The 27254-nt window shown below is 37.4% G+C and overlaps 1 protein-coding gene across 1 annotated transcript in view; it reads right to left on the bottom strand.

Moving 5' to 3' along the window:
* Positions 1–27254, bottom strand: part of SNTG1 (syntrophin gamma 1) — a gene marked incomplete at both ends in the record, with an annotated part of 103055 nt that overhangs the window by 21939 nt on the left and 53862 nt on the right. The window contains 3 exons of the mRNA XM_083359994.1: positions 7820–7972; positions 15542–15613; positions 19381–19497. Coding sequence (XP_083216120.1) covers positions 7820–7972; positions 15542–15613; positions 19381–19497 — 342 coding nt within the window. The remainder of the gene's footprint in view (positions 1–7819; positions 7973–15541; positions 15614–19380; positions 19498–27254) is intronic.

Below are 27254 nucleotides of genomic sequence, written 5' to 3'. Positions count from 1 at the left end.
CGTCTTCCGGTGGCTCCGCGGCGCCGGAGACAGCCTTCCCGGGCTGCCCGCGGCTCAGCTGTGTGATTTTTCGCCCGAAACAGCGCCGATCAGCTGTTTGGGCGAATTTGAAGCCCCCTCCTCGGGAGAAGAGGAGGGGGTGAGCCCCCAGGTAGGGGTCGAGTTCTCCGGGGCCGCCTGAGCTTGGAGCTTGGGCGGCTGAAGGATTGAACTCCCCCGTAGCCTGGGCTGCTCCCAGCTGGCTAGCGTCTCTGCTCCGGACTTCATGGAGCAGAGCCAGGCGTCTGCGACCATCCCTGCTTGAAGGAGAGACTATGAAAGGAAAAGAGCAGGCAGAGCAGTACAAGAGGGAAAGATGAAGAGATGAAGAGGATTATTTTATTTTACTCTCGAGCTTGATGGACTTTGCTTAAAACTTAAAGTGAAAGTGCGTCACAATTGTAAGTAAAAGATGGCGGCTAAACCTCCCCCTAGAACTTTTCGGAGTGCTGGAAATTCTCCGGTGCAACAACAATCATTACTGCAGGCATTGCATTCTCCCGATGTATTGACATTGAAGGATCTTGAAAAACATACCCAGTTAATTTTGGAGTCAATGGGTGTTAAATTTGTACAGATGGAGGAGAAATTGGAGAAATTGGAGCAGAGAATGGAAGAAAGGATGGAACAGAAATTCAGAGAGATGAAGGTAGACATTTTGTCCTCAGTGCATAAAGTAGCTAAATGTGTGGAGGTGCTGGATGACAAAGTGGAAGATCTGACTCAAAAGAATGCTATATTAGAAGCAAAAGTATTGGAAATTGAAGATTTAAAAGACAAAATGGATAGCGAACTGAGTCTGGCTCAATTTTACCAGATGCAGTTTGCTGTTAGAATTAGAGGCCTAAAAGAGAATATTAAGGAAGATTTAAAGCAGCTGGTTTCTGAGGCTTTTGAGGTGGTATTGAACCATCCAGCATCTGAAATAAAACAAGGCATGGACAAAGTGTTTCGTGTGAACTCGTGGATTGCTAAACAGAGAAAGTTGCCTAGAGATGTGGTGGTTTATTTTGTAAAAAGGGAAATTAGAGATGAAGTTATACAAGCTGCCTATGATACTAAAGTTGTGATTGCTGGTCAAGGAGTTTTGGTTCTAAAAGAAATTCCTCCAAAGATTTTAAAGAGAAGGAAGGACTTTATATTTCTTGTGCAAGAGCTCAAGCAAAGAGATATAAGGTTCAGATGGGAGATCCCAGCTGGGTTGAGCTTCATGTATGAAGGCAAAAGGTACTGTTTGGGTACTGTGAAGCAAGCGCATGATTTTTACAACAATGTCTTAAAAGCAACCCCATCAACACTTTTGGAAGCTGCAGAGGGATCTGGAGAAGGAGAACATCAAGAGGATGAAGATGGACAGATAGACGAGAATGGTACAGGAGGAGATCAAGCTGCAACTCTTTTGGATGATCCTAGAGAACAGAGGGTGACGCGTGCTGCCTTAAAACGCTCAAAAAAGATAAAAAAATAAGACCAGTAGAAATCTATGGAACTTCCACAACATACTTACAGTCAAGTGGTAGTTGTGTTTTTAAGAGTTTTGGGATGATATGTATGGTAACAGAATCTTCAATTTGGAATTAATGGACAATTTACTACAGAGGAAGATGAAGAAAGTTTTGTGGGTTAATGCAGGTTAATTTGTGTAAGAACTATCTATTATAGCCTATTTTGGCTAGAGAGGTTAATAGGGATAGGTGCTTGTGATGTGTAAATGAGAATTTGTTTAGGAAATAGTGAATTGTGGAAGAACATAGATGGGAATGACGCTAGTTTTCTTTTATTTTAGTTCTTTATACGTATTTAGTATTATTAAGGATTGGTTTACTCTATATAAGCTAGAGAGTGATGGATTTTAGAGTTTATAATTGTTAGTATATGATTGTTTATGATTGCTTTTTAGATATATACCTTGTATTTTGCTCTGGGAAGTCGGGGGGGAGGGGGGGAGGAGGGGAAGTAGGGGGGGAGGCAGGGGAGGGAGGAGGGAGAGGGGGAGGGGGGGAGATAGGGGGGAGGTAGGGAGGGGAGGAGGGAGGGGGAAGGGGGGTTTTTTTAAAGGAAAACTGTATTTTAAAACTTTTCAATAAAAAAAAGACTGTCAGTGCCAAGTACAATTCCTACCAAGAAACATTGAAAGGTTAAATAATATGATGGTTTGAGCAATTATCACAAATTGGTGGAAAATTTTTAATGTACATTATAACTCAAATGGTGAAAGGTCAGTTTTCAGCATCTTATTTTATGGCTTTTAATCTTAGGCTATATTTCAACTACAGTTCCTTTGCTTACGTTAATTAATCTTTTGCAAAATTAAAATAAGAACGCTGCCAAGACAGTACATAATACAGGAGGTCTTTTCAATACGAGAGCGCAATTCAAGGTAATGGCTACCCTCTTTAAGCCCTTATATGGCATGGGGCCAGATTATTTGATGGACCACCTCTCCTGAAAGTATCTGCCCATCACACCAGAATGGATAGAGTAGGTAGGTCCCTTCCCTTAAACGCTGCTACCTTTTAGGTCCTCAGAGGTGAGCCTTTTGTAGCCCCTGATCTATGGAAAAGATCTCCACACTTTTAATCTTCCAGAGAGAACTTGCTCTTTCCCCATGCCTTCTAGATAAGCAGGGAAGGGTGAGAATGTAATTGGCTGCATCAGTGAAGTGTAGTTGCAGCACCAGGTTGTTCTGTTTTGGGTTTTGTTTTTGTTTTAGCTGTATATATTGCTTTTGTTCCTGGGCTATACATAGAGTTTGGTTTTAAGACAGGGCTAAAAAAATGTAATTAATTAATTAATTAATTAATTAATTAATTAACAATATACCTTCTGCCCTACAGAATGAATTGTTTTGCTTTTAATTACTACTTCATATACTGCAAAAACATAAAAAATCAACAGTGATTTTCTATATAAGAGGTAACATATTTCTGTCGTACTCATTAGCAAAATATAGAATCTTAAAATTGAGTCTGTGAATTGCTCCACTTGAAAAGCAGAGCCTGAAACATGATTTTTGATTGTCAAGATTTGCAGTTTCAATTGTTTAGTAAGAGATGTGAAAATTTAGAAATAATAAACTATAAGGTTCAATGGACCTCTTTTCTGGAAAAAAAATGTAGAGAAACTATTAAAAAGCAATCAATGTCAATTAAAAGAAACTCATGTAATTGTTATTCAGATAAAGATGTACAGGGTAAATGAAATCAAGTTTTTAAACATTCTTAGTAAGAATGCAAAATAGGGAGTCGTAACAGGAATGCATTATGGATTAGAATGATATATTATTTAAAAAATGTTATACTATGCACTGTATTGGTTTCATTGTATGATGGTCTTTGACCATAATAACAATTTGATTTGATGGTTTCATTGCCTTTTTGCTATAAATCAAACTATAATGATTTAGCTAGAAGAATGTTGAAGTATTTTTTCATATTTGAGAAGCACAGAACTATTATAGCTATTTATGTCTGAATTCATACAAAAATATTCTTACTTTGCACTTTGTCTAAGATTCTTTCTTTCTTTCTTTCTTTCTTTCTTTCTTTCTTTTTTTCTTTCTTTCTTTATTTATTTACACACACACACACACACACTTTTTTGCACCACCACTTGCAAATTGTAATGTGGAGGAAAAAAAAGGTAATATATTTTACTAATCAAACAATTCTTTTCTTCATTCTGTTTATGTAACCCAGTAGGATTGTATCCATGGAAATCATCCTTCAGTTACTCATGGTTATTTATGGCTTTAATGATCTGCCAGATGCATAGTTTACCAAGAAGAATCAGATCAGTGGGAGCCATACCCCTCCCCACTGCTCAAAACAAGAAAAGCAAATCCACATATATAGCCAAAATTAAACACACATACCATAAAAAATAATCCATCTAATGCAGGTGAGGCATGTATGACATAACATTGGCTGAATGCATATTAAAAAAAATGGCTATGGAATATATTGATTAGGTTGGGCAAAATTTTAGTGATGTTTCCAGATGTGACTTGACAATACTCTTATGTAGAGTGTTTACCACACAGATACACCCTCTCTCTTTAGAGCATATGCTATACTTCTCAAAAGTTTAGGTAAAAAAGAGGGCATTATTCTGTAATGAAAGAGATTTTTTTGTTTTCTTTTAAAAGAGGTTTCTGTGAGCCCCAGTAGGCTTTTTTACTTTCCATTTAAAAAAAACAGGCTCTTTAAATTTACTCACCCCCTTACACTAAAATCAATTCAATTCAGTGACTTTTGTTTCCCAGAAGTCTGCTGTTTTTATTCATTTTTACTGTCTTGAGTTTTATCTGTTACATTATGAATTCAGAGCAATTACTGTGTTGAAGAACAATCTTGTGAGGTAAGTTATCCTTATAATATCTTGCTCAAGGTCATTCAGTAAGTTTTCAGTTAGTTTCCAAGATTTAAATCTATCACTGAATAGTTTCCAAAAAATAAAAAAATGTTGCTGAACAGTCTATTTTTCCATTCTCAATAAAATCTAATAAAAGTAGCACAACTTGTCCTTTGGTTTGTTTGAAAGTATCAAAGAGCCAACACTGTCATTCATCATCTGAAGGCTTGGGATGCAAGAACTAGTTAATACATATTTGATTTAAATCTTTTTTAACACAAAGGTCATTACTATAACATTAACAACTTAGAGATTTGAAAGGTTTATTTAAGTCATCAAGCCCAATTCCCTTACTTAGTGCAGTAACCCAAATTAAAACAGCCGTGCTCACTTTCTGCCTGAATATAACCAGAGAAGGGGAAACTCACCACTTTCCTTTTAATTTTTCCCCTATAGATTTATTACATTTAAGAATGTTTTTGCAAGTTAATAATTGCCTTGCAGTAACCTAAATAATTATGCTATATCTGGCACTTTGAGATAAAAAGGTACTTTCTTCTATGTATTTTTCCTTTCAGGGTATTTGAAAAGTATTATCATCTCCTGTTTTGTTATTTCTTTTCGAGAGTAAACATTTCTAATTCCCTCAGTGTCTCCTTATTGAATTTATCAAACCTTGAACCTACATTGCCTTTTTCAGTACCAACACTGTGTTCTGAGTACCTGAGGTGGGGTCTCACCAATGCAAATGAAATCTGTGTTGATTTCTGTTTTTCTCCTAATTCCCCAGTGTAATATTACAGCCCTGGAATTTGCTTAGCTGCTTAGTTTTCTGAGATCAGCTAAGGTCAAACTAGATGTGGAATGAGTATTCCCTATTATTTAGACTTTTTGATTGTTTCAATCTATTTTTTTTCTTTCTGTTTCATCTTATCTGATTCCCAGAGACTGCTTAAACAAGTCCCTGTCGTTTTTTTGGCAGGAATTTGCAGAAGTAGCTTGCCATTGCTGTCTTTCTAGTCTGAAAAACAGTGGCTGGCCCAAAGTCCAGCTGGTTTTGTGCCTAAGGCAGGACTAGAATTAACAATTTCCCAGTTTCTAGCCTAATAACTTAATCACTACACCATTTTAGAATGACTCTCAATCTAAAATTGCATTTGTCTTTTTAACAGCCATGTCACAGTGTTAATTTTTATTCAATTTGTGATTCCTACAAACTTTTGTGTGTCCTTGCTGCCTCTCCTGTGGAGACGCGTTTGTATCTCTCTGCAGCTCAATCCTTGAAGCGGTTTTAATCAGCCCATTCATTGCCAAAAACCCCAATGGAAGTCAATGGAGGTCTGCAGAGCCTCCAAAGGCCAGCCACGGTGCCTCCAAGTCTGTTCATTGCCAAGGTTTCTTCCCAGTAAGGAGGGTCCGCTAGAAAGAAGGGATTTAGCAGCTTGGTTGGTCAGCCCACAAGCTTTCTCTTACCAGTTTTGCTGGATGAGGAAAGATACAATCCCCTTTCCTGATCTGTACCCTCCCTAATGCCCATTGGGCACCACTGTGTACGTTAGAAGGAAAGAAACCACAAGCCACCCCTTTCACGTTCCTCCTTCCAAGGGAACCTTTTGGGGGAGGAAAGGGTGAAGGAAACACACCCCTCCCCCAATCATTCCTTGCAGAAGAAACTAAGACTGATCAGCTGCATTTATTAGGAAGCGGCCCCTCCTGGTACTTGGAGGGATGGGAGCTGCCAGCACATCACCCACGCCCGCTTGCCAAGTACTGCCTGCCAGGCATGGTGAGGGCACTAGGCCACTCCAACAGCAGCCACCACCGCCTTCCTACTGCTACTGCCCGGCAGGCAGGTGATGCTGCCCAGACACACTGCTGTTTCTGCCACCACAGCTGCCAAAGACGGCAAGCACGGCAGCTCCCACACTGGGCCTGGAAGACTTCCAGCATCTCTTGGCGAGGGCACCATGGCTGCATAGAAGCCTATACTTCTGGGATAGCCTTGCAGAGAGAAGCCAAGAAATTACATGATGGTAAGTAAGGTGCCGTCCTGTTATTTATGCCCAGGTTCACTAGTAGGATGTGCATAAGTGTAAGCAGCAGCCGCTGCCACTTTCCTATTGCTACTGCCTGGCAGGCAGGGAGTGCTCCCCGGACACACCTCTGCTGCTGCTGCCACAGCTACCAAAGATGGCAAGTGCGGTGGCTCCCAGGCCATGCCTGGAGGACCTCCAGCGTCTCTTGGCAAGGGCACTAGACCACCCCAACAGCAGGCACTGCCGCCTTCCTGTTGCTGTTGTCTGGGAGCTGAAGCTGCCAGAACGATTGCCCGGCCCTTGGGGCCCACTGCTGCCATGGGGGCCAGCACGAGAATTTGGTTCTGTGGGGGAGGTGGAGGCTGGTGGAGATGCAGTGGACCTCCAGCATCTCTCTCGCCACCGCCTCCACCCCTACTGTCATTGGCCTTCACTACGCCTAAACCTGGGCAGCCTCCTCCACCCCCAGCAGTGGCATCTGGGGGTTCTCTGGTTTCATCGGAACCAAGCAGCAAGTGGAAAAGTGCTAGTACTAGCAGCACTACCAGGAGTGGTTTCAATCAGCCCCTTCATTGCCAAGCGTCCCCATGTAAGTCAATGGAGGCACCGCGACTGGCCTTTCAAGTTGGTGAATGAATGAGAGCGAGAGAAAAGCATTTTCGAGAAAAGTGTGAGTGAATAGAGAGGGAAGCTTTTTCAAACAAAATGTGAGTGAATGAGAGTGACAGAGAAGCTTTTCCAAGCAAAGGCGAGTAAATGAGAGCAGAGGCAGGGCCTGTGCATGTCTCGCCTTAGGCTCAACTCTTCAATCAAGCCCCCTGTTTCGCACATGCATGCGTGCATGTGCATGTGCGCATGCTTTTTGCAGCTCCCAGTTTTTTCTTTTGTGAGGGAACCGGTTCTGAGTGGCTCTTTCAATGTTTCAGGTTGCCAACCCCTGATCTAACTTATGAAGTTCTTTTTAATTTGTTCTGTCTTCTAGAGTTTTATCTAATTCACCTAGTTTCGTATAATCTGCAAGTTTTATAAGCTCCCCATCTATCTCATATGTCATGAATGAAAATGTTGACAAGTACAAGACCAAGAGCTAATTCAAAAGGTATCCCTTTTAATTACTTATTTCAGTTGATGATTAAACTGTCAATGGACACTCTTTGAATACAAATCCATCTAACAGATATGTGGATCCAGCAACAAACATTTCATCCAGCTCATATTTAACTACCTTGCTAATTAGAAGGCCTGCTTATTAAAAGGTTTATGATTACAATATTCCAAAGCTAGCTTTAAGAACAAAACAAAACCCCATCACAATTGTACTAGCACTGTCACCAATCACATTAAATGATACAGTTAAAAAAAATCTAAATTGAACATCTCATATTTTTTACCTGTATTCTCTCCACTTCTAAAAAAGTTGCTGATTGGAAGGCCTTTTCCCATAGTATGAGATCGCATTCTAATTCCACAGAGAAGTAGAGATCCTCTCCCATTTCAGATTGTACTCCAAAGCAGTGTTTTCGCCGATCCAGTATATCACTGTCCTGATGAAAACCTGGAGTTATATAATCTTGCATACATCAATTAAAATTTCTTCTAGTATTGATTCACATGATAGATGCAGAACAAAGTACCTACACAGAGTCACATACCATGTAAATTTTATGCCTTTATTTTAATTATCTGTTTGTATATAAATTAAATTAAGAATATTAAACTGGCTAAAAATATCTTTTATTATCAATGGTTATCCTTTACAGCTGAAATTATACTAATAAAATTGTAAAATCCATATTCAAAGGCAAGTTGTGAGATGGAACTAAGGAACTGTTTCCCACTCCAAAATAATGTAGTATGAGATGTCATTCCTTTCAAAATTCAGTATCAATGCATGCTCTTCAGGATCATTACACGCTCTCTCCTAAAAATATGAAGGCTCATTTCTTTAGTCAAGATGACTTCTTCCTTAGATAAAGTTCCACACATAGATTTCTTACATTAGATTCTTGCCTCAACATAATTTTATACTACTTCCTATTACTCTATCTTAATATTACCACATTTAGTTCGGGTTTGTATTTCTTGTTGTTTTGGCCTTTTATTTTGGATTAGCACTTTGGAATATAAAAATCTCATAGGTACCCAGGTATCTGTAAGAATTCATTTACACAGGCAATCTTGCTATGATTCTTTATTAAGTCAAAGTATTATAAATTGTAGTCTGAAAAAATAAAAATGAAAAATATCCTCCCTTAAAAAAGGGATGTTGTTAATTAACAATTCTTTGGCTAAAAGCTGTCACCTGGAAATTAACAAAATAGAAAGAAAGAGATTAGATTTAGTAGATTAGGTTAGATTAGATACCTGTACTGGTAAATTCATGTCCTAAACAGAAAAAAAATGCAACTTTCTTTTGCCTTGGCTGATTGGAGATAATCATAGCCATATTTGAACACATATTATAATAATCAGCCTGTGAATCAAATTATAAATCAGGAGGAGTTAAAAACAGAAAAGGTCTCAGCTTGTTCAACAGAAATTACTACTGAACCTCAGCCTGTGATCTGTAAATGTTATTGAGTTGCACTTCCAAATAAAACAGATACATACTGTACATAAAACTTCTATTAAAACATTATAAAAAGCTTTAATCACAAAAGCAGCAATGGTTAAGTACTGCCTCTGATGCTGGAGAATATGGAAATCAACAATCCACATTTATTCACACACAAGGCATTCTCAGTACAAATTTAAAGGTATAGCTGCATTGTTACCCAGGTATAACATATCTATTATATTTGTTAATATTCATAAAAAAGGAAACTTTATTCTTTAGCTTTTGTCTAAATTATTTTCATTGCTTAGCAGGTTATTCTTTTACAAAAATATGTCACAGAATGTGACCTCAAAAGTCGGTGAGTCCAACCCTCTGCTTGATGTAGGATTGACTGAAGCATTTTGGGCAGATATAAAATATTGTATTGTTATCCAGCCCATGTGAAGATCTTTAGTGTTGGGGAACTTATCTTTTAGGAAGCAACCTATTCCATTGACCAACATCAGTTATTATGAAGATTTTTTTTCTTAACATCTAACCTGAATCTATTTCCCTGTAGTTTCAACTCATTAGCATTTCTCTCCAGGCAATAAAGTCTATTCCTTTCTCTCTCTGACAACGCTTTACATAACAAAAGACTGCTTCTTATTTCTCTTCAGTCTTCCCTTTTGCAAACTACACATATACAATTCTTTGCAATGTTCCCCAGAGGACTTGGTTTCCAATTCCGCCACCATCTTGACAGCCATACTTGACAACATCATATTCAATAGGGTTAGCCTGTGCATTGCAGCACAACATACTGAGACAGAAAACCTTCCCACAATTGAATTGAGGTGCTCTTTATTCTTTATCCAATGTTGGGTCAGAATAAAAGTATCCACTTCCCTTCACTGCTGATTCCTAACTTGCTTTTCTTTGAAGTCACAGCAGTACTCAGATTTTCTTCTATGGTAAAGGTTGATAAAAGCTAACCATTTTTATGTACCTTGAGACTGTCTTTGGATCACATCAGAATAAAGGCAAAAATGCAATTTTAATATCAAAACAGCTAAGAATGATGCAAGCCTGCCATTCATGGATGACAAAAATCATGATAAAAATGATACGAAACCACTTTTATGCGATAAATAAGCCCAACTCTATCATTTTGACACCCTAAGCAGTCATATTTTGATGCTCCATTATCCCTTTTCTGGATATAAATTTGAAAAGCTGATAATCATAAACTGACTTCCTATCAGCCTTCATCTTGCTTTAATAATATTATCAGCTTGTTGAGGTCCATAGCTGCAATAATATTTTTTTTCATGACTTGCAAATCCTGTTTGCTATGCTGTTCACATTCATTCAACTGATTTGGTGGACAGGTGTTTTGAAAAGCATAGAAATAAAAAGTTCTAAAGCAACAAGGAAAGTTTATCAAATTTTATAGTCAAGTTGTACATTTCAGAAATTTTTATTGATGTACCCCTTAAAACAAAAGCTTTTATTGTTTTTGTCCAGAATCTTTTTTCTACCTCTGGCTAGATGAATATGAACAACACAACAAAAAACACAGTGCAACAAGATTCTTCATCTGAATTTATATTATATACAACTCAACTGGGCTTTTTATTCAATTTTTTCATCTCTGGGTTGAGCTGTAATTCTAAGTAAATTAACTTTCACTATCACTGTGTAGCCTTGGCTGTTAACTACTTATCCCACCAAAGATAATTTAATGGTTGAAATTCCTTTAAAAAGGGCAGAATACAAATGTGAGGAAAAAGCCAAAATTCCATGATTAATTTAAGTACCCAAACTCCTTATACTAGCAAAAGAATGAGTGACAGAACCTGGGGATAGAATCAAAAGGAATAAGCCTAGAGTCTCTACATAGCCACAGACATACCAAGTCCAACACCTCTTGAATTCCATTGACCCTTATCTAATGCCAAGATAAGTGAGATTCAAGGTGCTGGTAATGACCTATAGAGCCCTAAATGGCATGGGTCCGGACTATCTTCGGGAGCACCTGCTGCCAGCATCAACTTCCCATCATCCTGTGCGCTCCCACAGGGAGGGCCTCCTCAGGGTGCCGCTGGTCAGGGAGTGCCAGCTGGCGGCCCCTAGGGGGAAAGCGTTCTCGGTGGGCGTGCCTGCCCTTTGGAATCAGCTGCCTGTGGAACTCCGGATGGCCCCCGACCTTTGCTCGTTTCACTGGGACCTAAAAACTTGGCTATTCGAGCTTGCCGGCCTGGACTGAGGGTTTTGGGTTAAGGTTTTATTTTTTAATTATTTGGGGGCTATTTAATTTAATTTAATTTTAACCTGTATATATTGTATTGTTTTAATTTGCCCTGTAAACTGCCCTGAGTCCCTTGGGAAAAGGGCGGTATATAAATCGAAATAAATAAATAAATAAAACAATAGTAACAGTTAGTTCAGTAGATTCTTCTGCATAGACATGATTAGTAATAAATTAGTTTAATTAGAATTTCATGAGTAGTCCAGATTTTTCATACCTGACAAGTAGATATGAGATATTTATGTTAATACTGTAATGCTTGTACTTGTAATATTCTATTGTAATAATACTAATACTTGTAATATTCTAAGAACCTTTTGTCAATCTCACATTTGTGAAAGATAGATTGAACAGATTGTGAATGGGAAGGCATAAAGCTTCAAGAATGTTTCTAAACAAAATAACTAAAACGAGGCAATGTCAAAGCATGATTTCTAGATAGGTTTTAATTCAACCAGTTAAGATTGCCCACATTTCAAGGCAATGTTTCATTGGTTCCAAAGACTGCAGCTTTATAATAAAAAGACAATTGATTCACTCTGACTAGTGTGGTGTCTTTCCAGCAGATAGTACTTACACAACTAATTAATATGTGTGCATTAACACTAAATCTTTTCCGTAACATCATCCCCATAGTAGAAAAAGCTAAAAGCTACCTAAGTCAGTTGTAATTTTTTACACAGAGAGGTTTTAAGCACAAATGGATAGTCATAGTAAAATGAAGCTTAGAAAAATAATATATTAAGAGCAATTAAAATTGATAGCTTCATTCTACCTTGTTTGTTCATTCTACATTTACTACTACTTTTAATTTAACAAAGAAAATGTTGCTGTGTGGGTGATTAGAAATAAATTTATATGATCACAGAGTATACAAGTACACAAATAAAAACAGCTTTCTTTTAAGAAAATAAATTATTCTCTAGAAGATATTAGGTCTACATTGGCTTCTCAATCCCAAAACCAATATACATTTTCTCATTTTCATTAAAAACAAGCTTCATTTTTCAAGTTGACATAGAATCCTAAAAACACACTTATATTGTGAAGGAATATAAACTTGGCCTGGGAATGGGGAAAGAATGAGTGAATTGTTAAAGGATGTGCGTGGGGGACAGAAATTATTGCTTAGCCCCTGGGGTAGGGTAAAACACTGTAGAAGGTAAAAGTAAAGGTTTCCCCTGTCCAGGCATTTCCAACTCTAGTGGGCCATGCTTATATCTCCATTTTTTAACCAAGGGAGCCAGTATTGCCCAAAGACATTTCCATGGTCATGTGGCTAGCATGACTATACACTGTTACCTTCCCACTGAAATGGTACCTATTTATCTACTTGCATTTGCATACTTTCAAACTGCTAGGTGGGCAAGAGCTGGGGCAAATAATGGGAGCTCATCTCATCACGTAGTACTTGGGTCTACAAGCTTAGCATCTTTAACCGCTGAGCTATTGTGCCCCTACTGTAGAGGATAAGTCAAAATATCCTAACTTAATGCTGTCTGGTATAAGAACCATAAAATCCAAAATTTAACCCAGCATTTTTTTTCTGTTCCAAATCCAGAGCAACATTCATTGAATGCTTTTTCTGTATTAAATTTGTATCTGTACCTCTGTATCTCTTACATCTGTTCTAAACTAAAAATGGCCTAATTTAGTTTAGTTTTTTAAATTAAGTAATCAATATTCTGGCCTTTAATTATTTGGGTTAGTTTTTCACAACTCTGTAAAAATGTGACAATTGAGATTTAACAATATTCAAAACATTTTCAACAGCATACTTTTGTACAGTTAACTGAAGTTATCATGATCTTGAGTTAATGATGAGAGAATGGCCCCAGATTTGTACAAAATTTCTTCTATGGCTTTATTTCATTGATCACGATCACTGGATAGGTAGAACCAAGGGCTGATAGAATTCCATAGGTTGACTGAATTATTTTATATTCTTCATTGTATGAATAGTTTTGTATAGTAATCATTCTTTGAAAAGAGATAACAGCAGTTTGATAATTTTCAGATATAACTTGCATTCTACTTTTCTATATTGGTAGTTACAGGCAAACTCCAAAACAGAATTGGAATATTTTCATATCCACCAATATAAAATTTGCCTTGACAGCAGTTACAATGTTCAGTTAAGCAGAGAAATAATGCCATCAGTATACAGTAGTTGACTGTGGCTCAAATGGCTATTGCCAAGAGGCATCATTAGGGAGGCAAAGACAGATTGTCAAAAAAGAAAGGACTTGGAAAGGAAAAGACTATGGTTGAAAAGTATGCTAGGGCATACAACAAGAAAGCCAAATGGAGAAACAAAGGAACAGATTTAGGATATAAGGGTGCTTATGTCTTCTCCAATAAATTGACATAATTCAAAGGGACTGGATTGTTACTAATTATAGCCTTCATGCAACTTTTTTATGTGAAAAATATTCTAATGTACACAGTATACTCAGGATCATATCTCATGCTTAAATGACACTGACTAGACACTATTTATAAGATTGGAAAGAATATTAAATTAAGCTTAAAGAAATATGTTGCTGACAAGTAACTTCAGAGCTGAATGACCAATTACTAGGTTCCAATTACTTACAAAGATATCTAGCACTTCCTGTAAAGATATCATAACTTTTTGATAAATATGAATTTATTTTTCTAGCACAAGATATCATGAAGTGGCATTTAGCAAAAGATTATTCTAAATTCAGCTTTTAGTAAAAGACATTAGCCAAACAGCAGTTTCTTCATATATAATTCCAGGGATAATACATTGTGAAGCACAGTTATACTTCAGCATAAACAATTCCTGAAATGGTGTATATGGAAGTACTTTTGCATACATACACATAGACACTGGCTAATAGTTTAATGTCTTCCTAATACTTTACTACTATTTATTTGTTTGATTTAAGTCTATATATTGAACAATGTAATTAAATTCTAGTTTAGTATGTTTTCACAAAATGCAAAAGCACAGATGGCAAAAGAAAATACACATCTACCAAATAAGAATAGTTGAACTTCTCAGTTGATACTATTAAAACTTATTTGACTAACACTATAAGTAGTCCTCAGCTTACATTCATTTAGCTGAACTGGTCAAAGTTACAACGGCACAGAAAAAGCGACTTATGACCATTTTCACACTTACAACCATTGAAGAACACACACACACCCCGGTCACATAATCAAAATTTGGACACTTGACAACTGGCATTTATTTATGATAGTTGCAGTGTCCCTGGATCATGTGATCATCTTTTGTGAACTTCTGACAAACAAAGTGAATGGGGAAGCCAGATTCACTTAAAAACAGTCCTACTAACTTAAAAACTGCAGTGATTTACTTAACAACAGTGACAAGAAAGGCCATGCAATGGGATAAAACCAGTGCTTTTTTTGTAAAAAAAAAAAAAAAGTGCCAGAACTCACACATGTCATACAACCCGCCTTGCCTACCCTACAAGGTTCCATCCAAAAAAGGTGCCGGAACTCTGTTCTGGGCATTCTATGAGAGAAAAAGCTCTGGATAAAACTCACTTCCAATTGTCTTGGAAATTTTTGGCTTAATTGGGGTCAAGGACTACCTGTATGGAACTTTTGAATATTATTAATATGGAAAGCCATCTCTGACCATATACTTAAAAAACTGATGCTTTGATAGCCTTGGGAAGCAAAAGGATTGGATGGTATGTAGATATGAGCTACCTACTACCCTGACTTTTATAACCTTAGGATAAAAACAAAGGAGTAAAAGACTGGCTTTGATTTCTCATTATTCCTCATGGCTGTTAGCCTTTCAAAGCAGTCTAGACCAGAAGCACAACTATGAATACTAGCTCTGTCTTTATTCTAAGGTTACATTAATAGGATTTTGCAAGTCTGGAAATGTTTCTCCTCTTCTTTTTACTCTCCAGAAAACCAGGGGGGGTCACTTCTAAAATGCCTCCCAGATCCCCTTGCTTTTGTGGGCTGGATTAGATCTTGCATGATGATTGTCTGGTCTCTGATTCTTCCTCTGGTCTCCCAAAGTCATTCCCACAAAGCATTACCATCGCAGAGTGCTCAGAATAGTTTTAGGGCCCTCCTTCTCTTTGAACTAAGGCTATTTTGCCGTGATCTTAAAGAAATTACGGTTGCATATTGCACTATGCAATCCTAATTTCTACCCAGTGCTCGCCTATGTGGAAATTCAGCTATGCTTTATATCTATGCTACTCTTTTTTTTACTATTTAAATGAAATTTAGTTTTAGTCTTCGTACCTTGAATATTTTGTACATGATTTCATATACAGAAAATGTTCTTTCAGCTCGGGTCCAGTCCCATGTCGTGACCTTGAGTAAAAATATACACAAAAACTAATTACACTTATTTTTCCATACAATTTTGAAAAGCAATTCCCCTAAGCCAGTTACACCTGCATAAGCAATGAGATGGCAAGAAGGCATGCTATGATTTATAGAAAAAACAGTGATGATTTTTTTAGCTATCTGGTATGAATTATTTCCCCTTCATGGATTACTGCCTTGTCATGGCAAAGGGGCTTGCGTAATTCAATGAAGCTATGAGCTATGCTGTGCAGGGCCACCCAAGACGGACAGGTCATAGCAGAGAGATCTGACAAAACGTGATCCACTGTAGAAGGAAATGGCAACCCACTCCAGTATCTTTGCCATGAAAACCCTATGGACAGTACCAAAAGGCAAAACGATATGACGCTGGAAGATGAGCCCCTCAGGTCGGAAGGCGTCCAATATGCTACTGGGGAAGAGCAGAGAGCTAGTACTAGTAGCGCCAGAAAGAATGAAGGACTGGGCCAAAGCCGAAAGGATGCTCAGCTGTGGATGCGTCTGGTGGTGAAAGGAAAGTCTGATGCTGTAAAGATTTTTTCTTCATAGGAACCTGGAATGTAAGATCCATGAATCAAGGAAAGCTGGACGTGGTCAAACAAGAGATGACAAGACTGAACATCAACATCTTAGGTATCAGCGAACTAAAATGGACAGGAATGGGTGAATTTAATTCAGATGACCATCAGGTATACTACTGCGGGCAAGAATCCCTCAGAAAAAATGGACTAGCCTTCATAGTCAATAAAAGAGTAGGAAAAGCAACACTGGGATACAATCCTCAAAATGACAGAATGATCTCAGTTCGAATCCAAGGCAAACCATTCAATATCACAGTAGTCCAAGTCTATGCCCCAACCACCAGTGCTGAAGAGGATGAAATTGACTGGTTCTATGAAGCCGAACAGCACCTTATAGAACTAACACCAAAAAATGATGTTCTTATCATCATGGGGGATTGGAATGCTAAAGTAGGAAGCCAAAAGATAACAGGAATAACAGGCAAGTTTGGCCTTGGAGTACAAAATGAAGCAGGGCACAGGCTGATAGAATTTTGTCAAGAGAATATGATGGTCATAGCAAACACTCTTTTCCAACAACCCAAGAGACGGCTCTACACATGGACATCACCAGACGGTCAACACAGAAATCAGATTGACTATATGCTCTGCAGCCAAAGATGGAGAATCTCTATACAGTCAGTAAAAACAAGACCAGGAGCTGACTGTGGCTCAGACCATGAGCTTCTCATTGCAAAGTTTAGGCTTAAACTGAAGAAAGTAGGGAAAAGCACTAGGCCATTCAGGTATGAATTAAATCATATCCCCGTTGAATATACAGTAGCGGTGACAAATAGATTTAAGGAATTAGATTTGATAGACAGAGTGCCTGAAGAACTATGGACAGAGGTTCGCAACATTGTACAGCAGGTAGCATCCAAAACCATCCCAAAGAAAAAGAAATGCAAGAAAGCAAAATGGCTGTCTGAGAAAGGTTTGCAAATAGCTGAGGAAAGGAGGGAAACGAAAGGCAAGGGAGAAAAAGAAAGATACTCCCAATTGAATGCAGAATTCCAGAGAATAGCTAGAAGAGATAAGAATGCCTTCTTAAATGAACAGTGCAAAGAAATAGAAGAAAACAATAGAATAGGGAGGACCAGAGATCTTTTCAAGAAAATTGAAAAGATGAAGGGAACGTTTCATGCAAAAATGGGCATGATAAAGGACCAAAACAGCAGGGACCTAACAGAGGCAGAAGAGATTAAGATGAGGTGGCAAAATTACATAGAAGAACTATACAAGAATGAGCTTAACGTCCCTGATAATCACAATGAGGTGGTCACTGACCTTGAGCTAGACATCCTAGAATGTGAGGTGAAGTGGGCCTTATAAAAACTGAGCAACAACAAAGCTAGTGGAGGTGACAGTATTCCAGCTGAGCTGTTCAAAATCTTAAAAGATGATGCAGTAAAAGTGCTACACTCAATTTGCCAGCAAATTTGGAAAACTCAACAATGGCCACAGGATTGGAAAAGATCAGTTTACATTCAAATTCCAAAGGCAATGCCAAAGAAAGTTCAAACTATCACACCATTGCACTCATTTCACATGGTAGTAAAGTTATGCTTAAAATCCTACAAGCTAGACTCCAGCAGTATGTGGATCGAGAACTACCAGAAGTACAGGCAGGATTTTGAAGAGGCAGAGGAACTAGAGATCAAATTGCCAACATACGCTGGATCATGGAGAAAGCTAGAGAGTTCCAGAAAAACATCTACTTCTGCTTCATTGACTATGCTAAAGCATTTGATTGTGTGGATCATAACAAACTGTGGCAAGTTCTTAAAGAGATGGGCGTACCAGACCATCTTATTTGTCTCTTGAGAAACCTATATGTGGGCCAAGAAGCAACAGTGAGAACTGGACACGGAACCACTGATTGGTTCGAAATTGGGAAAGGAGTCCGGCAAGGCTGTATACTGTCGCCCTGCCTATTTAACATATGCAGAGCACATAATGAGAAAGGCAGGGCTAAATGAATCAAAAGCTGGAATTAAGATTGCTGGAAGAAATATCAACAACCTAAGATATGCAGATGATACCACTCTAATAGCAGAAAGTGAAGAAGAACTAAAGAGCGTCGTGTTCTGGGTGAAGAAGGAGAGTGCAAACCTTGGGTTGAAACTTAACATTAAGAAAACCAAGATCATGGCGTATGGCCCTCTCAATTCCTGGCAAATAGATGGAGAAGAAATGGAGGTAGTGACAGATTTTATTTTCCTGGGCTCCAAGATCACTGCAGATGGAGACTGTAGCCAAGAAATTAAAAGACACTTGCTCCTGGGGAGGAAAGCCATGACAAATCTAGATAGCACACTAAATAGCAGAGACATCACCCTGTCAACAAAAGTGCGTATAGTCAAGGCTATGGTCTTCCCAGTTGTAATGTATGGCAGTGAAAGCTGGACCATAAAAAAGGCCGAGCGCCAAAGAATTGAGGCCTTTGAGCTATGGTGCTGGAGAAGACTCCTGCGAGTCCCTTAGACTGCAAGGCGATCAAACCGGTCAGTCCTAGAGGAGATCAACCCTGACTACTCTTTAGAAGTCCAGATCCTGAAGTTGAAACTCAAATACTTTGGCCACCTAATGAGAAGGAAGGACTCACTGGAGAAGAGCCTAATGCTGGGAAAGATTGAGGGCAAGAGAAGAAGGGGACGACAGAGAATGAGGTGGGTGGATGGAGTCACTGAAGCAGTAGGTGTGAGCTTAAATGGACTCCAGACGATGGTAGAGGACAGGAAGGCCTGGGGGAACTTTGTCCATAGGGTCGCAATGGGTCGGACACGACTTTGCAGCTAAGAACAACAACAACAATGAATTATTTCTGGCTTTGAGTGTACCATTCTTGGAAATTGATACATAGAAAGGGAGCTATTTTTAAGGTGCTCCTGATAAAAATGGAAGAACTGCAAAAGGAGGAAGATTTTCTTTAATATATGAATATAAATTAAATGAGCAGGATTTATTTTCACATCAGTTTTCCATTAAAGTTGTATTTATAAATCATTTATTATTTCTACCATTATTGATTTTTCACCATTATTACCTTTCCTCTGTCATCGTTTTATTTTATTTTTTCTGATACAATATTGAATGAAAAACCCTGAATTAATATAAAACCTCCAAATCAATATAAACTCCTCCCCCCATCTGTACATTTAATTATGAAGCAAGATACAGAATGATACTTACTGGAGGTGCTAAAAATTTATAAAGTGAAGAACCCCTTAATGCAAGAAACTTTGGTGTGTAAACTCGGTCCTGAAGAGAATCTTGCTCCCGTTCCTCTGTCCAGCCCATGTAGACTATCTGGCATTAAAAACAACATATTTTTACTTTTTACAGATTATCATTTATATAAAAGACACAAACATTGAATATTCAAGACTATAATCCTAACAGATGATTTATATAATCGTAAGGAAACTGGAAATTCACTGGATAAAATCCCCAACTATGCATACAATATATGATGAATGTACAGACTCATGCTATATCAGTAAATAATCACATTCTGAATTTGCATCAGCTTTGTTTGTAACTATGCAGATTAGTAGACATTTTTACCAGAAGAAAAGAAAGAAAAAAAAGAAAAGAAATAAGTATGCTTGTTTATCTGGTATAATGCCATGAGGATGAAACTGCAATAAATATGCTTAGGTGGGGTTTAAATTACCATGTATGTGATTCTTGCAAAGGTGACAACTTTGTTATAGGAAACTATTATCGACTAGTTTATATTTGTCATTCATTAAATTGTTAAATGATAATAACCCTTTATGTACCTATTAACCTTGTAATGAAAACTGAATCTGCTTCTCAATCTTGAGAGGCATTTTAGGTCAGTAACTCAGTACATACAAGTAAAATTAACAATGAACAATTAAAAACAGAGGCTATTTAATATGGTAGTAAGAAATGTTCATTTAATTAGGTTTTCTCCTTGAAACAGCTTATGATACTTGATAAAGTTTCTACTACTGTCAGTCATCAAAGAGAACAAAGCACTTTATTCTGTTTAAATTCATAATTTTGTACAGGACTTTCCCCCAGTGCTAAAGCATTCATGAAACTTAACAGCCATTTCGATTGAAACATTATCCCCTCGTCTGTCTATATCATGAGATTAGAGCAATTTTACACACAACTCATTCTTTAGTTAAAGATTCATAAACATCAAAAGGCACTTCTGATTCAAACTGCATAACCACAGTCAAATTATTAATGCAAAATACCAGAAACATTATTCATTTGCTTCCTTCTAAAGCAAGAATTCAAATGAGGAATTTAATCCTAAACATTTCGTTTAGCTTCTGCTACTATTCCATAATAAAATTCATATTGTGGCCACTCAATGCAAAGTTTCTATAAAACAGCTTCAAAATAATTGTAATACAATTTTAAAAAATCAGCAGGATGATTTTACAATACTAAAATATAATCTGAGAGGATTATACACCAGATTGTGAAATGAATGTGGAATACTGAACACAGGCATAGTTACTACTCCATCAATACTATTAAGGTTCCGGTGGTCACTAACTTCCACCCTTCCATCAAAATCATCCAAAAAGTTTCTTATGCTGGAAACTTCCATCATAGAATAATTCCATCTCTAAATGTATACATTACAGTTCAAAAAACAATCTTGTGAAACTTCTGATTTGATGTTTTGATCCTTGTATTTGTGATTCCCATTAATTTTGCCTATTATTAAAATGATGAATTTCAATTACTCAGTGATACATTGTGTCATACCAAGGATTTAATATTAGTATTGAACAGAATTTGTTGGTCAATGAACAAAATAAATAATGATGAGACCTAGGTATATGGCTTGCTTTGGTTGGTCACACAGTCAACCAAATGTTTAGACTGGCTTTGATATTTTTATCCATTTATCAAGTCCTTCCCAAGGACCTGGGTTAAGCAGACTTTGTTGCTTAATAATATTGAAGGTACCACCACCGGATATAAAGAGTTCTAAATAAGGCTGCCTTTTGCAATTAACTGATGGTGATTTTGTCAATACCAATGGTGTTTGAGTGGTGCTCCAGATGTTTTTGAATTACAATCAAGGTGCTTTTTACTATTGGTACTATCTTTGCTTTTTTTGCTATAATCATTCTATTTCTATTTACAGATCTTTATATTTTGTGATTTTCTCCAGTTCTTTCTCTTCTATTCTGTTGTCTAAAAATGCCACCGTGTCCACTATCCAGACTTTTTTGTCTTATCAACATTTATTATGTCTGGAGTGTTGTGTGGCAGATGCTTGTCTGCTTGAATTTTAATGTCACAGAGTACTTTATCCTCTTCATTTTCTATTACTTTCTCTGTTTTGTGGGTCCCACCAGTTCTTGTTTGCAGGCAAATAGTATTTCTTTCAGCTATTCCAATGCACCACTGTTGCTATTTTGTCATGCCAGTGTTTGTAGTCACTCTCTTGCAGCTGCTAATAAGGTGGTCCAACTAGGTCAGACATGTCAGACACAAGGCCCGGGGGCCAGATCCCGCCCACGAAGTGGTTTCATGTGGCCCACGAAGCCATCCTGGAAACAGTGAGGGAACGACCCCCACTGCTTTGGCCCTGGCCCAGAGACCCTCCTTCTGCCAGATACCCTCAGATCTGTCCCTGCCCAGGCCCCCATAGGCCCCCTTGATGCAAATGATGTAGAGCTGGCCACGCCCACCCAGTAGGCCATATGCACTCTAGCCACGCCCACCCAGTAGGCCACGCCCACCCTGGCCATACCTATCCGGCCCCCTGAGGGCAACCACAATGCTGATGTGGCCCTCAATGAAATTGAGTTTGACACCCCTGAACTAGGTGTTTCTTCAGCTTCTTTGAAGTGAAGGCATTTCTTGTCGCTGTCTTCACAAAGCCAGCAAAGCCAGTATGCATTTGTTTGTAAAAACTCTTTTAATGTATAAAGAACTGTCTTTTTCTTGCTTTTCTACTATTAGCCATTGTCAGGTCTTGTAGTTATCTGCATGACCTGCTAGTTTTTTTTAGTTACTTGCCACGTAATACTTTGCCTTGCAATGTCTCTCTTCTATTCTTAATTTGGTCTTTCTTATAGGCCAGTGTAGTCTCTTTAGTATTCAGTAACCCACTGTGGCATAGTAGCTTTAGTGTCTCTTCTTCTTCCAATGCCCTTTTTTGTTCTGTTTGGTGTTCTTGCAAAAATCCCATGCCCATCTATGGCCTTTGGTTGCGTGGATGAAGTGCAATGATTCTCTGCCATTATTCTTCTGTTCTTCCTATCCAGGGCTTCTATTTCTGCTTGAGTCCAATCCACTTTTCAGCTGAATATTTAATGACTGGGTTTGCTCAGAAGTTAATCAACTTGATGGTATTTCTACCACTGAGTTTGGACTTTTAAGAATTCATTTTTCTATGTATCCACTACTAACCTTTTCTGTGATTTCAATGTGCTTGATTTTCTTTGATCTTCAGTCCACACAACATATGTACACACTTTAAACCCAATAATACAGTAAGGCAGAAGCTTGTCCACCCCAAGGATAAAACACCCAGACAAAAGCTAAGCAACGTGGTATATGCAGTACAATGCAGTGAGACATGTGCAGATCTGTAGATTGGGGGGGGGGAACCGTTTTATAAATACATGGCATAGGAGAAAAAAAGCTATCAGGACAAGATTCAGCAGTCCATCTGCATTTAGAAGACAGACTCTTTTGTAGACAGCAAAGTCCATATTTTGGACAGAGAGGACTGCTGATTTGAAAGAGGGGTCAAAGAAGCCATTTATGTCAAAACTGAACAGCTCTCTCTTAATAGAAGGGGAAGGATATGACTTCATCTATATCCAGTCTACAAAACAGTCCTTTCAGCAGTTCCAAGAAGGCTCCACACCCATTTGCACCATTCGGCTGATCTTGAGGACACAGATAAACCTCCAAGTAGCCTCAGTGACTCTCTAAAAGAATGCAAATGACCAGCTGTCTACAAGGATTATAAATCCTTCCATTCCCCACCATCCAGTCAGAGCTGAAAAAGCTTCTTGGATGAGAAGCGAAATGTCCTCAAAGAAAAACAAGAAAGTCCTGTCGCCTCTTGAAAAAGTCATGGTTGTCGCCTTTGAGACAACCATGACTAAGAATCTACATAGACTCTTTATCAGGTGTTGACTGGTTCCCTGCAGTCTCTTCCTTGATGGATTAGTCAAAATATTTCTGATTTCAGTGAAATTGGGAGATTCTGCCTTTGGTATGCAATTCAAGTTTCATAACTGCTCATTTTTGTGTCTATCTATTATTTGCTTGTTTATCATTTCCAGTGCTTTTATAAATTTGTACACAATACTTTTTCCCTATCTGATATCTATTGCATGACGTATCCCTCAATTCATCTATTTTCTTGTCACAGACTTTTTCCTTATGAGTCATGATTAGCCACTGCTTTAAAGTACATACCTGGAATGCCATCCTAGCCAATGTATTAACACAATCTTTGGGTTAAAGGATTTCACCAGCTACCTCTTATGAGGCAGGAATAGAATTGAGCATGAGTGCTTTCTGTTACTCCTACTAAAGATCCTTGAGCTTCAGAATTACTGGATGGCATTCTCACCCCACTAGCTATTGTTGGTGGCAGGAAAACATTTATGCTATTCTGGCTGCACAGTTATTTTCTCCAATAATTTGCTGTAGATGAGGGAGTGAGGGGGAGAGAGAGATGAAGAGCCTGTACTGAAAAACAGTGTCTCCCTTTTGATTCTTTTCTTTCTTTCCCATTCTTCCTGTATTTCTTCCTTGTATATGAAATAAAACCCAGAGAGGCAGAGAGGAAGGTGCTCCCAACTTTTGTCAGTGATGATACCTTCACAACAATAAACTATTTTTTATCACATTCCTATAGCAGTCGTGCTAACAATATTTTTTTCCAAATGATTTGATATACCAGTAGTTCCAAAAGACCAGAAATTCTATCCATTTAAAAAAAGAAAAAAAGCCTAGGTGGATTTTGGAAATTTTAAACTTGTAGTTCATCCAGGAGTACATCTATCTGTGTATCAGTAAGAATTCAATGTGACTTGATGGTATATAATAAAAACCAAACCAAACCAAACCCCCAACTTTCTAATATAAGAAAAAATATGCTTATCCTCTATGGAATTATAAAGTAGGTCAAATATTATGGCAATGTACCTGATTTTCACATTTTATTGTATTTATTTATTTTTTATATATATAGGCACCCATCTTACACAAGCGAATCTTACAATCTTATACCACCCAAACAATATAACAGTATTCAATATTTATATTTAAACAATATTCTTATGATGTACTCATTATCTTCATAAGTTAATATACATCTACTTTTAAGTATCTAACTTTTTCGAATGTGAAATATTTCTCAATTACCTAACACATGATTTATTTCTAATAAGTATAAATGTTATCATTCATTTACCACCAGTAGAATCTCATTGTGTTTCTTTCAAATTAATTCTATATTTTGTTCAAGCATATAGAACATTATTTCTCAATCTCAAAAGAGTTGTTTTACAAGGTCTTTGCTTTGTATTTCTTTAGTCTTTATTGCAGGATTTAACATATATTAGAATTTTGTACACTCCTCTCATTCTCCTCTAAAATCAATAGCAGAAGGTTTTCCATTGTAAAAATCATAGCTGCAAACTATAAATTAAACCAGGATTACACAGAAGCTTGGAAGATTTACTGAGCTTGAGATAATTTATTAGTGTTAAGCACTGGATATAAAGCTAGCTTTGGATATGGGTCCTGGGTGTTTAATTTCCTGCAGAACTCACTTAAAGCCATAGCCAATGTCTGCATAGCTAAATAATACTGCATCACCTTTTGTAGTTACCAACAATAGCTTGCTACCGTATTTTCTGGCGTATAAGATGACTTTTTAACCCATGAAAATCTTCTCAAAAGTCAGGGGTCGTCTTATACGCCGGGTGCTGAAACTTTAGGGACAGGGCTGGCTGGAAAACCTGGAGCGGATCTCCCATTTGGTCTGCACAGGGAAAGCGCGACCAATTGGAGAAGAAGCTGCAGTCTGTTACTTTTTACAGGCTGGGGTCTGGGCGTCTTTCCTTTTAAAGTTGAAGAGCAGCTGCAGTCTATCCCAACTTGAAAGGCAGGTGGGGAATGCAGCAGTCAGAGCAGCTGCTTAGCTCTAAGGACACATTTGACTCAGGAACTGGGCGTACTGGCTGGAAAACCTGGAGCGGATCTCCCATTTGGTCTGCGCAGGGAAAGCTTTAGAGTGAATTAGGAGAAGTTTAATCCACTTGCACTGTTTTATGTTTACATGTTTGATGACAAACAGCCTTATGTTTATAAGTGACAGTTTTCCTACTAAGTACCTGCATGTCATAAGCATTTGAATTAAAATTACCATATTAAAATCAAATCTGATGTTTTTTTAATTTTTATTTGGTGTGCGTTGGAAGAGGGGTAGTCTTATACAGCGAGTATAGCCCAAACCCTATAATTTAACAGGAAATGTAGGGGGTTGTCTTATACACCCAGTCGTCTTATACGCCAGAAAATACGGTATTTAGTCATGAATATTACAAAGCAGTTGAGATCTATGAAGACCTATTTATTCCTCTTAACTTTTTGTTTACGCACAAGTCATTCAGCCACTGCTTGTACTATGAAAACTAATCACTGTGACCTATTCGACTTTAACATTCACAATAACTTGTTTCAATTTTTTTCAGAAGTTACAAATCTTCACAGTGTGTCCACCTAATCTATCTAAATATCCTTTCTCTCATGCTTTTGCTATACCTATTAACATAGTGCATTATTCCATTTAAGCTTAAAATCGAGTTTAAAATTATTTTTATTAATGTTTGAGAGAAGGTGTGTTTTTTGTTATGAAATTACAACTCTCAGAAATTCCAGCTAAATGTTCTCAAGTTTAAGTCTAATTAATGCTTAGTTGGAGTATGTTCTGGAAATCTCAGTTTTCCTTTCTTGCATTCTGAAATAGACAAAAGATGCTATACACTAATTAATTTGTTTATGATCTCAGATAAATCTGCCTCAAGGGAATATAAACATATTGCCAGTGATTAGTAACACTGCAAAAATCTACTGGTTTTGCATCTTATAATATCCCTCTTCAAATATTTTAAAATTCAAATTTGTGTAAAAGAGAACTAGGAACATAAACATCAAAGTTAATTGAATCTGACAATAACGATATAAGATAAAAATGACAACATAATTATGCAGCAGAAAAGATATCATTTATCTTATAAAGAAAAACCAGCACTTCTAGCTGAAAGATGATAAAATAATTAAGAAATATAATTCAATTTTCAAACTTTAGATTATACAGAGACAAATTTAAGTATAATTAGCAGCTATTATGAGAAAAATATACTCTCATTTTACTGTTTTATATAAACAGCTTAATGACCTATGAGTGTCAGCCCACCAAAATAAAATAGAAAACACAATTAGATGAGCTAATACTACTTTATTGTAAGGCTACATCAATGTCCTCTAAGAAAACCTAGATGTAAACTGTGACCAATTCGTTGCTATGAGGTTTTGATAAGGGGCAGAAATAAAACCACAAAACCAAACCACTGTCAGTTAATGTTCTTATTTTGCAGAGTGCTGATGCCAAAATGAATACTGAGCAAGTATTTCTTTAAAATTGCAAGCAGTAGTACTATCTCTTATACCAGAGGCAGGCAACCTCGGCTCTTTTATGACTCACGGACTTCAACTCCCAGAATTCTTGAGTCAGCTAGAATTTGGATGTATTATTGACCTCACATTAATCATTATTTCTTTTGATAATGCATGTTCATAAATAAACCAACACTTTTTATATTTCATATACATACATACATACATACATACATACATACATACATACATACATACATTTCCTCTTGCTTACACCTGAAAATGTCTTTTTTAAATTAAAGAAGCTTATTGTAACTAGCACATCAAAACTCTGAAAACATGTTTTCTCAACCATTTAATTGTTCCTTATTTAAATTATGCACACTGACTCCTAATTGCTTACAGTGTGTCTC

The sequence above is a fragment of the Vipera ursinii genome, assembly GCF_947247035.1.
Source record: "Vipera ursinii genome assembly, chromosome: 3".
Taxonomy (NCBI): domain Eukaryota; kingdom Metazoa; phylum Chordata; class Lepidosauria; order Squamata; family Viperidae; genus Vipera; species Vipera ursinii.
Note: the sequence above shows the minus strand (reverse complement) of the source record. Positions and strands in the feature narration are given on the sequence as shown.